This window comes from Terrapene carolina, unplaced genomic scaffold (genome assembly GCF_002925995.2).
Source record: "Terrapene carolina triunguis isolate 2854851 unplaced genomic scaffold, T_m_triunguis-2.0 Scaffold68, whole genome shotgun sequence".
In the NCBI taxonomy this organism is placed as follows: domain Eukaryota; kingdom Metazoa; phylum Chordata; order Testudines; family Emydidae; genus Terrapene; species Terrapene triunguis.
The window spans coordinates 60,816,943-60,830,622 of NW_020664419.1; the positions used below are offsets into that span (position 1 = coordinate 60,816,943).

At 40.0% G+C, this 13,680-nt stretch overlaps 1 protein-coding gene across 1 annotated transcript in view; it reads left to right on the forward strand.

Moving 5' to 3' along the window:
• The window catches only part of LGR5 (leucine rich repeat containing G protein-coupled receptor 5), a 134,578-nt gene that overhangs the window by 101,106 nt on the left and 19,792 nt on the right, over positions 1 to 13,680 (forward strand). The window contains exons 5-10 of the mRNA XM_026648802.1: positions 1,157 to 1,228; positions 4,951 to 5,019; positions 6,462 to 6,533; positions 11,983 to 12,054; positions 12,161 to 12,229; positions 12,372 to 12,443. Of these exons, the coding sequence (XP_026504587.1) occupies positions 1,157 to 1,228; positions 4,951 to 5,019; positions 6,462 to 6,533; positions 11,983 to 12,054; positions 12,161 to 12,229; positions 12,372 to 12,443 (426 nt within the window). The remainder of the gene's footprint in view (positions 1 to 1,156; positions 1,229 to 4,950; positions 5,020 to 6,461; positions 6,534 to 11,982; positions 12,055 to 12,160; positions 12,230 to 12,371; positions 12,444 to 13,680) is intronic.

The following is a 13,680-nucleotide window of genomic DNA, read 5'->3' on the forward strand; positions in this document are numbered from 1 at the left end:
CATTTTTTTAGTACAATATCAGAATCTCTATCTTTTAGAGTCAGTTCATAAATAGCTGAATACAGTTTGTGTAGGTTCTGAAAAATTTATCGAGAGCTTCTGATAACTAAAATACTTCTGTGTAAAACAAAGACATGGATGAGAATAGTATCTGACTCTCACATTCACAGACCTTCTCTTCTTTTATGTACAACTCCCACAGTTTCTCTCCTACCATGAGGGCGGAGTGAGGAAGGTAAAATAGGAGAGAGAAGTCAGCTGGAAAAGCATTCTCTTAAACAAAAAAATGCATTGAAATTACACCAAGTTACATCCATCCATGTTACTAAGCTACACAGAGCAATTTCTCTATTAAGATCTAAAAATTTAGAAATAGGCATAAGCAGCAAAATTCTAAGCCAAATTTTGAATGTCCCAAACTTTCAGATCTGCAGGTTTGTTTCAAGCCAATCACTACCAAAAAAGTCAAACTGAAAATCCTATCAATTACATACCATACCATTGGAAATTAATTGTTAATTATGCTAGTTTAACAGGGAGGAAGTCAAGTTATAGCATCAGTGAGGTCAATTATATTTACTAACTCACACTGAAATTCTGATTTTTGGTCATGTGAATGTATCTGTTTCTTACTACACTTCGTCAGGCCTCATGTACATTTTGTCACTTCCCTGCTTCCCATCCTGCCCACTCCCCATACCCAGCAAAAAAAAAACACACACACAACACTTTTAAAGACGTTGTATCTAATTTAAATATATATTTTTAAATCACCAGTGACCCTATTTTTAAAGTTTCAGACACTTAATAGGAAATCCCCATGTGTCTAAAATTAGAACGTCAGGCAAGGCAGTTTTAAAACAAATATGAAGACAGAAAACAAATACATTAAATGAAAGAATCACAATCTCTGCAGTTTAAAAGCAAAACCTTTCTGTGGAACCAAATCAAAGCCTGGGTGGGTGGTGGGGGTGGGGGGGAGGGGTAGAGGTGGGGGAAATGCCCTCCTATACATGCTCTTGCAAAAAGCATGACTTGCATATAATCAGTGCATGCCTGAAAATAAGTTTCTTTTGATTTAACCATCAACATGTTTTGCTTAACTCCACTGTGTGCAACGTGCTTTCCTGACTGTGCTCTTAATGTTCCCCTGCAGACATCTCCATAACAATAGAATCTACTCCCTGGGAAAGAAATGCTTTGATGGGCTCCACAGCCTAGAGACTTTGTGAGTTGACCTCTTATTTGTTTCCCCCCTTTTTTTTTCCAGTGTTTTCATTAATATTCTGAAAGAATAAAAATACCAAACATGCTTTTTGGCTTGCTTAATTGCTAAAAGCCAAACATGCTTTTTGGCTTGCTTAATTGCTACGGGCTCTGGATGATTGTTTACAATGACTGCGATACACATGATTGTGTACAGTGATCCTATTTCTCAACTATAAAACTACACTGCTTTTTTTGTAGCAGCATTTATTAATAAATTATTTAATGACATTTTAAAACTGTACCAGGCGCAAAATAACAAATGACTATTCAGGGATAGTTATTCTTGCTTTGATAGTGCTACAGTATTTGTTTGTTTATCTTTAGTCAGCAACGCTAATTGACATAGAGGTTAAGGAAAAATTCATTGTAACCAAAAAGCTTTTAAGTTTGCAGAATGCATCTTGCCACATAGTGTGGTTGCGGAAGCAGTCAGATACTTTGACCTCTTGAACAAAGGAAAAGCTCGAGGTAGCATCAATTACAAACATGTTCTTCTTTTTAAAAAATTGCCCCAATTGTTAGTCTTTAAAGGATTCGCTTGAAAAGTTTCTGTGTTAGAGGGATAAAGTCACCTTAGCACCTACAATAGTTCAGTAAAGTGCAGGAGGTGAACACAAGGCTTCCCTGAATAGCATAAGAAAAAAAGAATTCTGGGAAAAGAAGACTAAACAGGAAAACAACTCCAAAGTTTAAAGGAAAGTAATTTGCTCCAGACATGCACAAATAAAGATATCACCACCTCTGTTTGGTATTGGAGCCCTGACCCACTAATGCCTAAGGGACAATAATCCTTGCATATCTATTCCCCTCCCTCTCCTATACCACAACCAAGTGAAACCTCTCTACAGATCATAACCAACTTTACCCAACCAGGGCACTTCAAGAGGCCCAACGCGGCTTTGGTGCTGATGCAGAAGTCATAGAGTTTCAGGCCAGAAGGGACCAATAGATCATCTAATCCAGGGGTCTCAAACACGCGGCCTGTGGGCCGCATGCGGCCCTTAGAGCTCTTCCCTGCGGCCCGCCAAGCTCCCCGCGGGGCCCCCCCCCGTGTTTTGCCCCAGGTCTCCCCCCTGGCCCCGCCTGCCGCCCCCATGCACCTCCCCCAAGTGTCCCCCGGCCTCACTTGCTGCCCCTTCACTGCCCCGGCCTGCAGCTCACGCTCCGATCTGCAGGCTTCTGGCATCACTTGCTGCCGCAGGGTCCTAGTGCCCCCCTGCAATAGGGTCAGGGCAGGCTGCCCTTCCCCTGCCCTAGTCCTGAGCCTCTCCAATGCCCCAAGCCCCTCATCCCCAGCCCCACAGCCCTCACCCCTGCACCCCCTCCTATCCTAAAACTCCATCCCAGAGTCTGCACCCCAGACACCCTCCCCCATCCAAACTTCCTCCCAGAGCCTTAGGCAGGTGGGGGCGAAGTTTAGGGGGGGGCAGGTTTTGGGCACCACCAAAATTTCTACAAACCTGCCACCCCTGGAAGAGGCAGAGCAGGGGTGGAGTGGTGGTGCAGCCCAGTGCAGTGGGGGGGCTTTACTGAGTGTATATATATTATTAAAACCGCTTGGAGGAGGAGGTGGAGAAGAGACGGGGCAGGGGCGAGGCCTCATGGAAGGGGTGGAGTGGGGGTGGGGCCAGGGGCAGCGAGGCGGGGTGTCAGTGATGTGGCCCTCAGGCCAATGCACTAGTCCTCATGTGGCCCTCGCGGTCATTTGAGTTTGAGACCCCTGATCTAATCTGACCTGGTGTATATCACAAGCCACCACAACCACACAGCACCAGCACACTAAACCCAACAACTGAAATTGGACCAAAGCATTCCAGCCCACAGGAGACTAGACTTTTATGTGCCACAGGAAGAATGAATAAACCAAATGTCAAACAAACATCATCAGAACCTAATGGTTGGTTTGCTTTTTAATCCACAAAACCATGCAGTGCTCACTTTCCAGTTGCACTGGGGGGGGGGGGGGGGGGGGGGTTAATTTTGATCACATAAACTAATCCTCTCTACTAGAACTTGAGTCTTCTATTGTCAAGAGCACCCTGCAATGTTACAGCTTTGACTTTTACCCACTGTGCATAGAGAGAAAGTCCCTCAATAAAATACCAGAACAGAAGAGGGAAAATGTGATTGTTCTTTAAGGAGACATATACACAACAGTATGCAACTGTCCTGAAATGGGGGGAAAAAACAGTGATTTATCCTCCCAGCCCTGGCTAGCTGGTGTGAAAGGGAAGAAGATATAGATGACAACCTTGACCCTGGAAAGGAGGGAGGAGAACTTGGAGAATATGGTACCTACCACAGTCATGTTTATTATTGCATTGGTTGGCACGACCATCAGTGGGGAGGCTGTTTTGGAATCTGGCGTCAAGATAGCCAATCACCTGGGCTGCATTGGGTGTCACAGGGTTATCCTCTTCCCAGTCTGGGCAGATCCAGCTCAGCTAGAGGGCCAAACCAAATTACAAATGTTCATTATCTGTGTAATCAACACACAGGGCCTGAAGGGATTTACAAACAGGAAGAAAAGCCCTGTTGACTACCGACAGCAGTTTCCTGCCTGTGTTATTAAGGATGATGATATTTTGTTGAAGTCCAACGTGAATCATTGTTTCTATTTAATTTAGTCAAATTATCTCTTATTTAAATTGTTAAAAATATATTCTCTACAAAGCAGAAGCTTCTACGGTGCTCCATGGAGCTGCACAGTTTGACAAAACAGACCTTTCTTCATTTTAGTTTCAACTGCATACTTGGGCCAAATTCTTCTCTCAGATGATGTGCATGGGTTTCCCAGGCCAGGAATAAGCACGTGGCTAGTGAATGTGCTGGAATGAGGAAATGTCTCACTAACAAGCAGTTCTTAAAATGGAATACTAGGTTGCTACCCTAAGTAAAATATTATTTTTACGACATGTGTGTGGCGAGGAGTTGTTGTTCTTTCTCCTTTACTCCGTATTGATATTGTCAACCTTACTGCAATCTTAAAACCTCAGAATAGGTGAAATCCTCGCCCCATTGAAATCAATAGACGTTTTGCCATTGACTTCACTGGGGCTGGGATTTCGCCCAATAACTATTTTTCCATTGATATTTCTCCTTTGCTATTCCTGAATATTTATCTTTCTTGTTTTCACATACTGTGCCAAGAAACAGGTCAGAAAAGAAAATTAAAGCATGATAAACATGGGAGTTGGAAAAGAGGCAAACTGAACCTAAATAATGTGACATATGAACCATGTAAGATTCAATTCACTGTACAAGTACAGGCATTTATTTTAAAAATCAGTTTTAAGATGAAAAATGCCCAAAATATTTCTATGTAAAAGTTGCAAAATTGTCCATAGGTAAGGATAGATTTTCCTTTCATGCTTACAAATGAATGGTGGGGAGGAGAGATCACAAAATAGCAGGTGGCTTATTAGCATTTGTAAATGTCCATATTTTCTCATTTCCAAATTGGTAACACTTAATTAAAAATAGCACCATGATCAAAAATAAAAATGATGATCTGCATTGGATGGCGTTTATTAAAAAACATCACATTTTGAGGATTCCCTAGCCTTTGGACCTATTTTTTTATTTAATGCATGAAAGATGATACTTCCTTACAAATCCCAACAAATTCTGTTATCCCTTAAACAGTGTATAACCTAAATTATGTGATCTATTTTTATGCAGAGATTTAAATTACAACAGTCTGGATGAATTCCCCACTGCTATCAGGACACTCACAAACTTAAAAGAACTGTAAGTATTGAACTCTACCTTATTGAGAGGATGCTTTGGACAATGTTTTTTATTTGGGAAAAGCTGATGATTTCTATCAGTGCTCTTTAAAACTTTCTATATCCTGGAAAAGTGAGCAAACATGCCAACATATATAAAAGAAAATTTTCAGCATTTCATTTATAACATTTAACTTTGATAACTTTTACTTGTTACAAATGCTCTTTTGTACTGAAAAGAATTTTTGAGAGAGTATTCTTTTCTGGAACTTTATCCTTGAAATGCAGTATATCATAATAATAAAAGGACACTATCAATTTTGTTTCAGCGTCAAATGTGAGACTTGTTTCAAAAGGCGCAATGCCTGGGCTAGGAATTTCTGTTCACTCATAGGCATTTTGGAGAAATAGGGGAGTCATTTTTAACCTTATTTTAAACAGGGTTTTTTTCAGTGTAAACATTCGTGTGCAGTGTTGTAAACTGGAAAACTTCTGGAAGCGTAGACATGGTTTAAAACAGACTAAAATCAAAGGTGAAACTGACCAGCCTAGATTAATTGTGCAAGCTAGTTGAATTGCAAAATAAGCAAACAGCTAGAAAGTTACCAGTCAATCCTGCTTGGTAGAGTCTAGGCCACTCAGCCAATCTGTATATTGGTTTTGAATTAAATAGTCTTTTGTTTTGGTTGTTGCTTAGAGCCCAACTGTGTATAGGCACATATTTTTGATTGCATGTGGTATATAGAAAGGAGTATAAATATAGAGTCTTGATTTTCTAGCCCAGTTACACAAGCAAGACAATTAGTTCAGTGAAATTGATAATCTGGTATTGGTACAAGTAATGAGTGAGAGTGCTTGCATCCGTGAACAATTCAAGGCTTTCTACATTTTTTAATTTAATCTGAGAAGCCTTTTTCATAGTTCATGATTGAAGTAACTAAAGTTTCTCACACAAATCATCATTGTTCATTTTGAAACCTTAGTTTGTTTTTAACAATGGCAGAATTACTCATATGAGTACAATGTAGTAATTAATTATGAGACAAAGAATTTGTCTCCTTTCTAGAAGGCAGTAAGTACATTGTACAGCTTGTTCTTCTAATACTTCAATAAAGAAAGGAGTGTGGGAGGTTCAATGCATGGTATATCATGACACAACATGTAAATTCATATATAGACTATACATTCACATAAATCTAAATCATCCCAGAAACAAGGATGGTATGGGACAAGTATTGGAATGAAATGCTTTCCATTTTCAGTCTTAATCCAACTAACTGCGATGTCCACATTGACTAGAAAGCCGAAGACACCGTTGCTTGCAGCTACAGAGGTTTTTGATGAATTGTAATAGTTCTATGTTACTGTGGAAAACAGCCCAAAAATAATAAAATGTTTCTTAATGTATTACAGGTTTTACATTCACTCTTTTTGTTATTGTATAAAATATTGTTTTTTCCCCAGGGGATTTCATAGTAATAACATCAAATCAATACCTGAGCATGCATTTGTGGGCAATCCATCACTTATAACCATGTAAGTGGAAGCAGTTTACTTTGGTATTCTGTATATCAAATGTGGAATTAAATACAATATTTCTGTGTGGTTTTCTAACTCGTCTACAATGTAAAGGAGCATAATGTGAGTGCATTAGGTCTCCTACCTTTCAGGTCATTCAGTTTTCTTAGGGTATGTCTACACTATGGGATTAATCCGAATTTAGATAATTCGAATTTGGGAAACAGGTTGTATAAATTCGATTGTGCGCGGCCACACTAAGCACATTAATTCGGTTTTTAACCACATTAATTCAGTGGTGTGCGGCCACACTACCCCATTAATTTAACCACAGTAATTCGGTGGTGTGCGGCCACACTAACCCTAATTCGAATTAACAAAATCGATTTAGGCGCTACTCCGCTCGTCGAGGTGGAGTACAGAAATCGATTTTAAGTGCCCTTTAATTCGAATTAACTGGCTCTGTAGTGTGGACGGGTGAAGGGTTAATTCGGATTAACGCTGCTAAATCCGAATTAAAGTCGTAGTGTAGACCAGGCCTTAGTACTCACACATTACTTGGAAAGAGAAATCATAACTTTCCATAGCCCTTGACCTTTTACTCAGGCTGCTATTTCTTATAACAGGGTAGCTGGCCCATTAAATGAAACTGGGATCAGGTCTCCTGTTCCAGTCCAGGTGTTCCCAGCTGGTCAATTAAGAGGGTGGGGCAGTACCTGGGCGCTATAAGAGGCCTGGTTAGAAAGAGACCCTGTATGTCAGTCAGGGTAAGGGCAGGAGTTGAGAACGGCCAGAGCTAGAAGATGATTCCTGGGAGAAAGCTGAAGGTAGGAGAGCAGCAAGATAGGTTTGTTGGCTAGCATCCCTGAGGGGCTGGAGGACTGAAGGCAGGAGAGACAGAAGAGGAGGGTGTCTGCTGGCTCTAAGCTGGAGCCAAGGGCCAGAGAACACTGAAGGAAGGGGGAGCAGCAGAGGGGCTTACCCACTCATATCTCTTGCTGGAGCACTGAACCTGAAAGAAATGTGAGAGAGCCCAGGGGAGTGAGGGGTACTCCTCTGGCCAGGATATTCACAGTAGAGAGGCCATGGGAATTCTTGATGGGATGAGCAGGACTGCTGCCCTGAAAGAAGGGCTGGGATGGCTGTTCCTGGCAGAGGGCTGGAAGAGACCAGATAAGGTGCTTAGCTGTGCTGGAAGACACTAGGGTATGGTGAGAACAAGAACTATGTGCACTGGTGTTGATATAGAGTATGTTTGGGGACTTTGGTTAGGGACTATTTGCACTATATTTTGTTAATAAACTGTGACGGACTAGAAGGAAAGCTTCTGTGGAGTTACTGGAGACCCAAGATAAATAAATAAAAACAGATTTTATTAGCAACTGTAGAAAGAGTGAGAAGAAATTGTGAAATAAAAAGTAAAATAGATACTCACCTTGATGCTTACTAAGGAAAGCTCTATCAGGACCAGGAGAATACTGATATATTATAGCATTGCAGAAAGAGTCCTCTCCGTCTGACAGCTCAGAGTACCAGAAAAGTGTCAAAGCCCTGTAGTCTGTCTTTTAAGTCCCAGATCTCTGGGCTTGTTTACAAAAACACTTCCTCATTTATAGGAAGTCTTGCCCTGTGCTTGCCTATACATCATTTCTAAAACCAAGCCAGAAAAAAACCTATCTGCATTTGCCCCAAATTTCATTTAAGTCATTGTTACTAGAAACACTTCCTCCTTCCACATTGTAAAGAGAAGCCTTTTGTTAGTAAGTTATCGGACAGAGCTTTTGAGATCATTTGTACATTTTTTTTAAATGACAATTTTGTCAATAGTTAAAACAGTTCTTTGAAAACAAGCTATAAAGATGAAAGATATCTGGAATAATTGAAGGTCATATTGGCTCATAACTTATACATCTGGACACAGCTATCCATCACAGATCAAACACAAGAAGAGGGTGAATGTTATTCTGTCAGTTCATAACTTCTGAAATTGAAAGATATGGAAACCTATTCATTGCCATACCAGAGCAGACCAGCCATTGGTCTATGACATCTCCACGTGCAAAGTCAGGTTCCCTTAGCATCAGGAGTGCAACGGCACAGATCACAAAAGAAAGTAAAACTATCATCTATATATTTGTAAAGCCTCTAATGTCATAGAATCATAGAAATGTAGGGCTGGAAGGGACCTAGAAGTCATCAGCTCCAGTCCCTTCCCCTGAGGCAGGACCACAGAGCGTGCCTGACAAGTGTTTGTACAACCTGTTCTGAAAAATGTCCAATGAAAGGAATTCCACAGCCTCCCTTGGAAGCCTTTTCCAGAACTTACCTATCCTTATAGTTACCAGTTCTCCAATTTATAAAATGTGTGAATGACACCATCCTGCGGGGGAGTGCAAGCACCTGGGGGGACAGGATCAGAATTCAAAAAGACCTTGATAAACTGGAGAATTGGTCTGAAATCAACAAGATGAAATTCAGTAAAGGCAAGTGCAAACTAGTACAGTTAGGAAGGAAAAATCAAGTGGACAACTACAAAATGGAGAATAACTGGCTAGGAGGTAGTACTGCTGAAGAGGAACTGGAGGTTATAGTGGATCACAAATTGAATATGAGCCCCAGTGTGATGCAGCTGCAAAAAAGGCTACAATCATTCTAGGGTGTAGTAACGGGAGTTTTGTACATAAAACAGTGGGTAATTGTTCTGCTCTAGTTGGTACTGGTGAGGCCTCAGCTGGAGTACTGTATCCAGTTTTGGGCTCAGCACCTTAAGAAAGATGTAGACAAATTGGAGAGAGTCCAGAGGGGAGTAACAAACATGATAAAAAGTTTGGAAACCCTGACCTATGAGGACAGGTTAAAAAAAACTGGGCATGTTTAGTCTTGAGAAAAGAAAAGTGAGGGGGAACCTGACAACAGTCTTCAAATTTGTTAAGGGTTGTTTTACAGAGGATGATGATCAATTGTTCTCCATGTCCACTGAAGGTAGGACAAGAAGTAATGGGCTTAATATGGAGCAAAGGAGATTTTGGTTAGATATTAGGAAAAACTTTCTAACTGTAAGGATAGTTAAGTCCTGTAACAGGTTACCGAGGGAGGTTGCTGAGTCCCTGTTAGGAATGCTGGAACAATTTGTATAGTGGGGTGCTCAGAGTCATTGAACCAAACTGTAAACTTTGTATATGATGGAAACCACTTCAAACCAGGGGGTGCAGCAGCACCCCTAGTTCCAGCACCTATGGACCCTATCATTGCATGTTTTTAAGACCAGGTTAGACAAACAGATCTGTAGCATGCAAGGTCTTGGAAAAAATGTTGAAGGAGAAAGTAGTTAAGGACATTGAGGTCAATGGTAATTGGGACAAAATACAACATGGTTTTACAAAAGGTAGATCATGCCAAACCAACCTGATCTCCTTCTTTGAGAAGGTAACAGATTTTTTAGACAAAGGAAACGCAGTGGATCTAATTTACCTCGATTTCAGTAAGCCATTTGATACGGTTCCACATCGGGAATTATTAGCTAAATTGCAAAAGATGGGGATCAATATGAAAATTGAAAGGTGGATAAGGAACTGGTTAAAGGGGAGACTACAACGGGTCATACTGAAAGGTGAACTGTCAGGCTGGAAGGAGGTTACTAGTGGACTTCCTCAGGGATCGGTTTTGGGACCAATCTTATTTAATCTTTTTATTACTGACCTTGGCACAAAAAGTGGGAATGTACTAATAAAGTTTGCGGATGACACAAAGCTGGGAGGTATTGCTAATACAGAGAAGGACCGGAATATCATACAGGAAGATCTGAATAACCTTGTAAACTGGAGTAATAGTAATAGGATGAAATTTAATAGTGAAAAGTGCAAGGTCATGCATTTAGGGATTAATAACAAGAATTTTGGTTATAAATTGGGGACACATCAGTTGGAAGTAACAGAGGAGGAGAAGGACCTCGGAGTATTGGTTGATCACAGGATGACTATGAGCCGCCAATGTGATATGGCCGTTAAAAAAACTAATGCGGTCTTGGGATGTATCAGGCGAGGTATTTCCAGTAAAGATAAGGAGGTGTTAGTACCATTATACAAGGCACTGGTGAGACCTCATCTGGAATATTGTGTGCAGTTCTGGTCTCCCACGTTTAAGAAGGATGAATTCAAACTGGAACAGGTACAGAGAAGGGCTACTAGGATGATCCGAGGAATGGAAAACCTGTCTTATGAAAGGAGACTCAAAGAGCTTGGCTTGTTTAGCCTAACCAAAAGAAGGCTGAGGGGAGATATGATTGCTCTTTATAAATATATCAGAGGGATAAATATCAGGGAGGGAGAGGAATTATTTAAGCTTAGTACCAATGTGGACACAAGAACAAATGGATATAAACTGGACATTAGGAAGTTTAGACTTGAAATTAGACAAAGGTTTCTAACCATTAGAGGAGTAAAGTTCTGGAACAGCCTTCCAAGGAGAGTAGTGGGGGCAAAAGACATATCTGGCTTCAAGACTAAGCTTGATAAGTTTATGGAGGGGATGGTATGATGGGATAGCCTAATTTTGGCAATTAATTGATCTTTGATTATTAGCAGGTAAATATGCCCAATGGTCTGTGATGGGATGTTAGATGGGGTGGGATCTGAGTTACTACAGAGAATTCTTTCCTGGGTGCTGGCTGGTGAGTCTTGCCCACATGCTCAGGGTTTAACTGATCGCCATATTTGGGGTCAGGAAGGAATTTTCCTCCAGGGCAGATTGGCAGAGGCCCTGGAGGTTTTTCACCTTCCTCTGCAGCGTGGGGCATGGGTCACTTGCTGGAGGATTCTCTGCACCTTGAGGTCTTTAAACCACAATTTGAGGACTTCAGTAACTCAGGCATAGGTTAGGGGTTTGTTACAGGAGTGGGTGGGTGAGATTCTGTGGCCTGCGTTGTGCAGGAGGTCAGACTAGATGATCATAATGGTCCCTTCTGACCTTAAAGTCTATGAGTCTGTAACACCTGTCTGGGATGGTCTAGATATACTTGGTTCTGCCTCAGCATGGGGAGAAGGACTAGATGGCATCTTGAGGTCCCTTCCAGCCCTGCATTTCTATGATTCTATGAAATTCCCTTTTCTAGGAATTTCGTACCATAAACCTGTCAATGGTCCATAACTGAATAGTGCTCATCTTGGACCTCATGCCAGTGTAAATTTGTGAGGCAAATGCTACATTTGGAATAAAGAAGGACACACTTTTGTGGCAGATTAGTTTTAAAACCAAGAAAATGGTGGCTGCTAGAAGATACCTAGGTATTTGAAATATAGTCTTGATGAAGACGGATTAGTGGGCAGAATGAAAATGAGATGTTCAAAGCTGAAGGAAATATACAATTTATCACATGGAACTCACCACCACATGTGTAGTGTGCTTTGCCTATTTATAATTATTCAGAGTAGTATCTTGCATATTAAAATGCCTGTTTCTCTTTTTGCAGTCATTTCTATGACAACCCTATCCAGCTTGTGGGACAGTCTGCTTTTCAACATTTACCAGAACTCAGAACCCTGTATGTTTTTACTTCTTTAAAATCTCTTTGTCTTTGAATAACTATTGCACTTCTAAGATTATCCTGTAGTTTCCTTTCAATAATGATACTGTGTTTTTAACTCTAGGACTTTAAATAGTGCTTCACAAATAACTGAGTTTCCTGATCTGACTGGAACTACAAGTCTGGAAAGTTTGTAAGTGTTAGACAAATACCCCACTCAACCCAGTAATATTTTTTAGATCTTGACTTGTTTTAAGGATCTATCCTTATACTACGCATTTATTTTCTAAGCTTTAAGTAAAATAAAATAATCTTTGTATTGTTTACTTTTACAGGACACTTACAGGAGCACAGGTCACCTCTCTTCCCAAAATAGCTTGTGATCAGCTACCTAATCTTCAAGTGCTGTACGTTTCAGTAAGGGTGATAACACCATGTTAATGCAGGAGTGTAAGGGCTGAATTAAGTGATTTGTGATATTGGAACAATCCATTTATGATTAACTAGCAGTTGTATGGTACAACTGGTAGCATTGTGCTAGAAAATCTACAGACATGTAAAAAGATGACAGTCCCTTCCCCAGAGAACCCACAATCTACATGTCAATCAGGATTTCCCTTACATGAAGGAAGGAGACAAACATTTTTTATATTATACATTTTTAGGAAAGCATAAAACAACTCATGATACTCCTTAAAAACATCAAAAGAGGGGACATCCAGGACAGATTTGAGACTTGATTTGCATTTATTATCTCTTCTATGGTAGTTTCCTTTAGAATGGTCCAATCTTGGATTCATTACTCAAGCAGATATCCCACTGAAGTGAAAGGGAGATATACATGAGCAATGACTGCAGATATGCGTCTTTATTATGTACATCTCTTTAGTTTATTTCTCTACCAAGCATATCTATTTGACTGAAATTTGAAGCAGTCTGTTCCTGGGCTATGTGGGGGCATAATTTTTATACTAATAAACCAATATGTTATTTTATCATGCAAGTATACTCAAGTATATATACTCTTATATCACAGAGTAAGCTTAATCTCTAACAAAAGTAATCAATCTGTCTACTTCTTTGTGAATCGGCCAACAGCACTTTAAGTATTACATCACTATGACTGTATTTGGTACTAGTTCTTTTGGCCAACAATGAAATAGCACTTATTATAACACATTATTTGAGTACCAATGTGGATGTCATGAACATTTCCAGAAAAATTACTTTCAGTTAATGGACTAGAAAATTCATTTCCAGAACATTAAGGCCCAAACACAGAGCTTGCACTGATGACAATGGGAATTTTGCACATAGATTGCAGTCAATGTATGGCTCATACTAACCTCTAAATAAGCTTGGAAGGATTCAATTTTTATCAATAAGTGTCAGGAAAAATCAATTTCACCATGCAACTGAAAAAAAATATTTCAACTGATGATAATCAAAATGTACAGATAGGCAAAGTAAGAAAAATGCTGCTTGCAAACTTATTAGAGGCTGTCATTAACTAATTATTGTCTGAGATTCCCATAATTTCCTGCAACTATGAAAATTTAAATAGATAAAAATAAAAAAACTTAAACCCCAAAATTTCATGCAACTGCGATATTTAAATTGATAAACATTGAAAAAATGCTTTAA